The 8795-nt window shown below is 37.9% G+C and overlaps 1 protein-coding gene across 5 annotated transcripts in view; it reads right to left on the bottom strand.

Annotated features, from left to right (window-relative positions):
- Window positions 1-3411: 3411 nt before the first annotated feature.
- The window catches only part of pde1a (phosphodiesterase 1A, calmodulin-dependent), a 386755-nt gene continuing 381371 nt past the window's right edge, over window positions 3412-8795 (bottom strand). For all 5 annotated transcript variants that reach the window (XM_055637850.1, XM_055637851.1, XM_055637853.1 and 2 more), the window contains 2 exons: window positions 6714-6851; window positions 3412-5797 (listed from right to left, as the gene is read on the bottom strand). In XM_055637850.1, coding sequence (XP_055493825.1) covers window positions 6757-6851 — 95 coding nt within the window. In that variant the 3' untranslated portion in view covers window positions 3412-5797; window positions 6714-6756. The remainder of the gene's footprint in view (window positions 5798-6713; window positions 6852-8795) is intronic.

The following is an 8795-nucleotide window of genomic DNA, read 5'->3' as shown; positions in this document are numbered from 1 at the left end:
TTCAGAGATACGGTGTGGAAACAGACTCTTCGGCCTACTGGGTCCAGCCTGAACATTGATCACCTATTCTACACACCTGGGGCAATATACAGAAGCCAATTAACCTACAAATCGTCATGGCTTTGGAGTGTGGGAGGAAACCGGAGCACCCAGAGAAAACCCATGAGGTCACAGGGAGAATGTACAACCAATGCACTGACATCAACCATGATCAGAATTGAACCCACATGCTGTGAGGCAGCAGCTCGAACGCTATGTCACCCTCTGTGCCCTCTCATATCAAAATTGAAGGGAATATTTTGCTGCTGTGAGTCCTGTAGATTTTACACACTGTGGCCAGAGTGTGTTTATCGTAGAAGGAGTGAATATTTGAGTTCTGTGCCAATTAGGTAGGATGCTTTGACCTTGATATATAATGCTGAGAATCTGGTTGGTGCTGCCACTCATGTAGGCAAAAGGAGTGCATGTGTAGATGGAGAGTCAAAATGAGTGTCGGAGCAGATGCGGGCTTCTAGAATAGAATTTGTGAGGAATCTGGACTCCCTGATAGTATTCAACCCCATTCCATGAATATGTACGTCATCTGGAACTATTCACAAAATAACCCGATTCTCAGAAAACTCATCCATAGTGAACAACATTGAAGAGAATGAGTGAAAAAGGATTGATGGAGAGAGAGAAAGAGAGAGAGAGAGAGAGAGAGAGAGAGATAAATATGTGTTTTTAACAAAGGTTCCAACTAATAAAATCTACAGAAATGAGCCCCCACATTTGTAAAAGTACACTTTCATTTTTGGTTATAATTATTATATGATTATGGTCTCATTTATGCCTGAGCATAATATTGTTGTGGGTGGCTCTATCTGTAGTTAATACTGTACATGGGTAGAACAAAGTCATGCATCTCGTGTACACTGCATAAAAAGCTGTTTGAATAACAGGAATTCTCACTTACAGAATCCACAAATCACTGAGATATGGAATGTCAATTTGCCCATACAGATTTTATGTGAGGAAAAAAGATAATTAAATAAACACAAAATACAAAACAAATACAAAATGTTATCAAGCGTTCCCATTCTAGAAAATTGTTGATACCAAGTTTTGGAAAATAGCAATGGGAAGGACAGCTGTGGGGTACACAAATGATATGTGTGACCCTCACAGAGGGTTTTCCACAATATTGTGTTGAATGGGCAGTAGTGTTATGACAAGAGGTTGGGTTATAAGGTCATAAGGAATAGGAGTAAAATTAGGCCATTTGGCCCATCAAGTCTACTCTGCCAATCAATCATGGCTGCTCTATCTCTCCCTCCTAACCCCATTCTCCTGCCTTCACCCCACAACCTCTGACATCCATACTAATCAATAACCTATCTATCTCTGCCTTAAATATATTCACTGACTTGGCCTCTACAGCCTTCTGTGGCAAAGAATTCCACAGATTCACCACCCTCTGGCTAAAGAAAATTCCCCTCATCTCCTTCCTAAAAGAACGTCCTTTCATTAGTAGGCTTTGGCCTTTAGTTGTAGACTCTCCCACTAATAGAAACATCTTCTCCACATCCACTCTATCCAAGCCTTTCACTATTCTGTGTGTTTTAATGAGGTCCCCCCTCATTCTTCTAAACTCCAGTGAGTACAGGCCCAGTGCTGTCAAACCGTTGTCTAAGGTGCTGTCTGCCGCAGTTTAACTGAGTCACAGAGGATTGATTGAAACATAAAAAGATTCTGATGGTTCTTGACAGAGCAAATGTAGAATATTTGCTCTTGAGAATTTAGTAAGCATCACTGTTTTCAAATAAAGGATTGTACATTTGAGACATGGATGAAGCCCAGTGTTTTTCTACCAGAGGGAGGTGAGTCGTTGGAACACTTTTCATCAAAGAAAGAGTAGAAGCAGGGATTTGAATATTTTTTTTTTGGCAGAAGGTGATAGATTCTTGATTAAAAAAAGGGGTGAAATGTTACCAAGACAGGCAGCAATGCAGAATTGCTTGCAATAAATTTCTAGGCTCAAGGGATTGAATGATCTTTTCCTCCTCCTAATTTTTACTTTCCCATGTTCTTGCTGAGAGACCAAAGCTTGTGGAGAGACAGAGCAAAGTTAACATGAATGTTTTCTTCATTAATTAAAAAAAATGTATTGCAATCCTTCTTAATATATGAACCACCAACAATGCTAAAATGTTATTATACTTTTATTTTGTCTTTGAAAAAGATTTATCAACCGTCGCAGAGAACAATGCTTTTTACTTTTTTGCATATCTAATGAATAATCTAAAAAGTCCATGTTTTTTATTTACCTATTCAGTTATGATGATGATGAAATGAAATGATTCAATTTATTGTCATTGTCAGTGTACAGTACAGAGACAACGAAATGCATTTTTAGCATCTCCCTTGAAAGGGAGACACAGGGCGTCGCGGTGTGCCCGCGCCTGCCGCCGTAATTACATTCCATTACAGGCAAAGGTGGGTGAAGTGTCTTGCCCAAGGACACAACGACAGTATGCACTCCAAGCGGGATTTGAACCGGCTACCTTCCGGTCGCCAGCCGAACTCTTAGCCCATTGTGCTATCTGCCGCCCAGTTACAACTATTCTATACAATGGCCACAGCCAGGAAACAGAAGACAACTGCAGAGAATATTAAACTAATGCATCTGCAGCATGAAATAATTGCCAGTTAATCTGGGCACAAAAGCTACCAGTAATTCAGTCCTGTACAGCATTTTGTAATTTTTTTTCCCCACACAATTTCTTACTTTCAATTTCTCCCACCTTCACTTTCCTGTAAAATGATTTCATCAAAACTGTTTTTCAAAAGTTACAGCAGCCTCAGACTAATGGGGAGTGAATTCCCATGCAAGTCTTATGATTGTTTGATGTAACTCTCATAGAAGGCTGACACAAAAAATCTGCAAAACCAAAACAGCGGATGCACACTGACCATTTTATTAAGTAGTAGAAATAAAGCCTGAACACATAAATATGATGAGATAGTTTCTTACACTTATCAAACCTGTTCAAATTTTAAACTGATGTTCACAAACTTTAGACTTTAGCGATACAACGTGGAAACAGGCCCCACAACCCACTGAGTCCACGTGGACCAGCAATCAATCACCCCAGGCTTCCCGATGGGCCCTGTGCGGCCTGAAGGCTTCCTGAAGGGCATTGGCGGAAATCCTGGAGGGTACAGGGAGACATGTCCCCTCCATGCTTTGAGAGGTGGGGGACAATCCTCCCCCTGTATTGTAAAGCGTGTTTTGAAATTCAGTGAAAAAAAAATCTATTTGCAGCAAATAATTTCACTGCGCCTAGTCATATGTGATAATAAAGTATTCCATTTCACCAACACTATCCTACACACTAGGGACAATTTACAATTTTTATCAAAGTCAATTTACCGAAAAATCTCTATTCTTTGGAAAGTGGGAGGAAAGCAGAGCACCCGGAGAAAACCCACGTGGTCACATGGAGAAAGTACAAACACCATACAGGCCTCACCTGCAGTCAGGATTGAACCTGGGTCTCTGGCGCTGTAAGGCAGCAACTCTACAGCTGCGCCACTGTGCCATTCTTGCTTTGCTAAAATAGGCAATTATGTAACTACTGATGGAGATACTTTTATGGAACAGCCTGAGCAGTCACTGATGTCACATACAATTAAAAAAGGAATAATAAAACACAAAAATCTAGGATTAGACTGTTCTGATTACATGGTGAATCAGAATATTGAATAATGCAGTATTTTAATTTAATCTCATCTCAATGATTTCAAGACTGATTGAGTCCTGTGGTTTGTAATTTCACTTAAATCTTAAAATATCATGAATCATAGTTCAGCATTAAGTTACAACAAAAACAAATGTTTGCATCTGTAATAAAAAAAATCTCAAGTTAATTTGTATTAATTAATAAATTGATAGTTTTTAATCTCAGTGTCTTGTATTCTTCTTACATCTTGTCAACATATTCAGTAACACCAAATACATTAATTTTAGAATTGTTTGTGTTATTTAAAATCAGGTTTCCTGCGATGAATAAAACAAGTTGTGAACACTCTAGTCTGTATTTGGCACCAGGAACATCTAAAGGAGTTTTGATCTCCCATTAAACCCAGGATGGATGATCATCAGATACATTTAGAGATGGTGCAGTAGCCAATTTTTCTATCAATTCATATAAATCTTCCATTGATACTTCAGTGAGAGATGAAAGAAATTCAGTTGCATTTTACCTTTCAAATTAACATTTCCGGCATTTCAAAAACAATTCCATTCAAAACAATTAACAGCTTTAAGTGGCCACATTTCAACAATTAGTTTGGATGGCAGCAACTTGAATCATGGCGATTCTGTGAAGTTACCTCCTATTCTCTAACTATCCTTTACGATTGTCAATGTTGTATTATATTTGATGTTGAAATGTGAATGTGTTATTAATGTTCCATGAGCACTATGTTTAGTGTCCACAGGTAAAGTAACTTTGAAAGAACGAAGGTGAATGAATCTGCACCTTCTCCGCCTTATCCACCAAAACCTCAATGGCTAGGTCGTGGAAATCCTGGAGGAAGGCCGTAAATGCCACTGAGAATGGGTTTTTTTTCCCAGGTTATTCGACTGAAAATAGAAAGGTTAAGCTCCTGTGGAAACTCATCCCTAATGTGCGTATCACAATTAACAGATGTGATGGAGTAATTCATGGGATTTGAATGTCCGGGTCCCATTGGTGAGACTCAGTGCTGCAACATTTATCTTAAATTAGCAAAACAATAAAAGTTTTCAGTCCAGAATGGATCAGCAATTCAGAAAAAAAAAATGTACATTTAGGGAAAATGTACATGACAGGGAAACAGTAAAATTCAGAGCATGTGGTATTAATAAATTATTGAGTATAGATCTGAATTTTCTTTATCGTTTATTAACAACATTACAATAAAGCTCTGAAATGGTTCATCAACACAACATTGAAGGTACAGTGTATTTACAAATCTATGAAATTACGGCATAATACATAAGCATATGTATTGCGATGCTGGGTACTAATAACATTTATTGGGTCAACAATCTTTGAACTATTTCTTACCTCCTATGTTACAATCTATTCACTTTGGTGTCATTGTTTTTTAATCATGTTAGGGCCTGATTATGAAGAAGCACACAAGGGAGATCAAAAGGTTGCATCAATGTAATATGTGGCTCTTTTTTAATTTTGTACTGAGAGCAATAAAAATGCCTGTGCGCATCAGCAGAATTTAAAATACATAGGCCTCCCATTCTATTCCCATCAGAATGAAACAATTATACAAATGCCTGAAGTTCTACAGTGCATCCTGAGGCTACAAACATCCTTGTCAGCTGTCAAATTATTATTTGTACATTGTTTGTTGTTCTAGTCGAGGGCATAAAGCGTAGGGAAGATTAGTCATTCTGTTCCAATTTGAAGCTTTTATCAACTGACTTAAGAACAAAATTATTTGCAAGTGCTGCTATCAAAAGCAATTTTATCAGCAATACAAAGCGAGCCCAGATGTCCTTTTGTGCTGGCTGATATTGTAAGATATACAACAATTGCCAAATGGGAAAGTTATTGAAGAGGAAATTGTTAGATTAAATTGTTCATAAAAAGAACATTTCAGCCACCTGCTCCACTCCTTCTTTTAAAGGACAATGTCACATTATCAAGTCCAAGTTCCTGGAAGTAAAGCACCAGAGATGTTGAGAGGTGCTCAGTGAAGGTGTAGTATATATTTCTAATCATTCCAGAGCCACTTGTTAAACCCTTTCTTTCTGAAGAAGCAAAAAGACATGTTTATGTTCTGTAAATGTTTAAATATCACCCGTTGCATTAAAATACCATATCTCATGTTATAATTACATGGAACTTAATAAAAAATATATATTTTTACAAAGTATATTTTGCTGTAATAAAGCATATACTGAGGGTATAGCCAGATAGTCCATTCACCTTACATAGAGGAAGTATTTATATTCTTGCCTTATTCAATTCCCGTTCCTTGTACTCAGCTGAAATCAGGTTGATTTTGACAATATATTGTTTCATGGCAGATATTTTTCAAAGTTAGAGGTTATATATGTTTTAAAAATCATTGTGGTTCAAGTAATGTACACTTCAATAACATGATAAAAAAAATGAACAGTGGGTGCATGATGGAAGTTTAAAAATGTCCGTCTGCTGTGGGACATATGATGCCCATTGACTTTTTAGCCTTCACAAGTTTATTCACATTCAAGTCAATTATCTTGTGTATACTCCAAGTTGCTGATCACAAATTCTAGCAGAGATTTCCAATATTCAGAATTTATTGTGCTTTAATATGGAATATTAGGCACCCTTTAAATTGGCTGATTTGAGTGCAGTGTTTTCACATGACAAATCATCTTTAGAAAAATAGGGAATTAGCAAAGCATTAAGATGCATGATGCATAGTCTTGGATAGTCATGGAAATCAAGATTATGAACTAACCATAAACAATGCACTGAAATATACCAATTGACCATCGTGGTTTAAGCAAACATTTTTCACATTTAAGACCTCATAATTATAAAGATAAAGAATCATACTTCTAAGTAAATAAAAATGCTGAGACTATGATTTTACACTCATTCATTCTGGATTCATCTGGTCAGTTATATTCCAAATATTTACTCAAATTTAAGTTTAGAAATAAATGGTATCATTACCTTGTTCTCCATGTAGGACCGCATTCTTGGAAGCCTCTCTCAATTAGTCATGAATAAAGGTAGCTTTATGTTCCATTCTCTCGTTAGCTTTGCTGTTATTCATTGACTCCTCCGAGTTCTTAATGTGTTTCACCTCACCTGAAAGTAACAGATGAAGTCTAAATTCTTTAACAAAACCGTCTGTTACAGATAAGGTGGAAAACAAAAGCATGGATGTCAGCATAATTTTTTGATGGCCTTCCCATTATTCCATTCCTCAGACATACACCAGAGAACTGCTCTCATGCCATCATTAAATCAGCAGTAAAGTTGCTACCTTACAGCAGCCCCCAAGACCTGGGTTTGATTCTGATATCGGGTGCTATCTGTATGGAGTTCGAACATTCTCCCTGTGACCGCCTGGGTTTTCTCTGGATGCTCCGGTTTTCTCCCACACTCCAAAGACCTACAGGTTTGTAGGTTCATCGGCTTTGTTAAAAATTGTAAACCCATGCTTAAAATAATTGAAGTAACAACTTAACATCATCTCACCCACAGATAGACACAAAATACTGAAGTAACTCAGCGGATCAGGCAGCATCACTGGAGAAAAGGAGTGTGATGTTTTGGGTCGGAATCTTTCTTCCGACTTTCTTCAGATGCTGCGTGACCCACTGAGTTACTCCAACATTTTGCGTCTATCTTTGGTATAAACCAACATCTGAAGTTCCTTCCTGCACTCCATCCCATCCATTGTTGATGGCTAGCATTATCCATTTGAATGATCCTATGTCAGTTCCAGCCTAGCTGACAATATCTCAATAAAATTATGTTGGTTTCTCCAGGACTATGTGTTAGTCATGCACTTACATGAAATAACACAATCAGGCTCAGATAGTTCCATGATCCTGAACACCTCCGAGTTATAGCTGGTAACAGGATTCAACAAAGGTCATTTTTGTTTCTCCTGCTGGACACCACTAATCCAAGGTGCACCTGGCTACACTCATGCTTAATGTCTTCAGCTGAATCAAAAGAACTAGGTTAGTCAGATGTACAGTCACAGAAGGCTATAGAGGTCAAGTCAGTGAATATTTTTAAGGCAGAGATAGATAGATTCTTGATTAGTACAGGTGTCAGACATTATGCGGAGAAGGCAGGAGTATATGAGGGAGAGATAGATCGGTCATGATTGAATGATGGGCTAGACTTGATGGGCTGAATGGCCTAATTCTACTCCTCTTACTTATGACCTTGTGTATCATTTGGCTGCTTTCTAGTACAGAAAGCAAATCAGCAGAAAATAGCAAACAAATTTAAATCAAAATTAAATTAACCATGGTCCTTCAGAACAAGGAAAATATCAATATCACATCATTCCCATTAGTAGATCATTGCATTTCTTTTGTCAGCCAATTTGGCCTGACTGCCCCATGAGATTGCATAAATCTTTCATGTTTGAAAATTTTCCCCAGGACCTAACTGGCTTATTTGACATAGTTGGTTTTTGCCTTTCAGTTCATGATCCCAGACAAAGTGATATAATCCCCTCTGGTTAATGTTTTGAAAGTAATCAAAATAAGTTGAGTAGTTGTGTATAAAATCACGAATGGAATAGATAGGATGAATACACACAAAGATGTTGTTAATGAATGTTTCACTCAGAAGAGGGGAATCAAAAACAAGAGGACTTGTGATTAAGATGAGAGGGGCAAGATTTAATATGAACCTGAGGGATATTTTTTTCACTCTGAGGGTGGTGGGTGTATGGGACGAACTTTCAGAGGAAGTGCTTGTGGCAGATATTATATCAGCATATAAAAAGCACTTGGACAGGTGCCTGGATTGGGAAAGTTCCAGGGATAAGGGCCAAATGCAGCCAAATGGGGCTAGATCAGATGGAGCATCTTGCTTGGCATAGATGAGTTGGGCCAAAGGGCCTATTTCCCTGATGTATGACAGTCCTTCTTCATAGAACATAAACTATACAGCACAAGAACAGGCCATTCAGTCCATAATGTCTGTGGTGAATATGATGCTAAGATCAATTCTTACCAGCCTTCACATAATCCATATCCCTCCATTCCCTGTATATCTATGTAC

This window comes from Leucoraja erinacea, chromosome 7, assembly GCF_028641065.1.
Source record: "Leucoraja erinacea ecotype New England chromosome 7, Leri_hhj_1, whole genome shotgun sequence".
In the NCBI taxonomy this organism is placed as follows: Eukaryota; Metazoa; Chordata; class Chondrichthyes; order Rajiformes; family Rajidae; genus Leucoraja; species Leucoraja erinaceus.
Note: the sequence above shows the minus strand (reverse complement) of the source record. Positions and strands in the feature narration are given on the sequence as shown.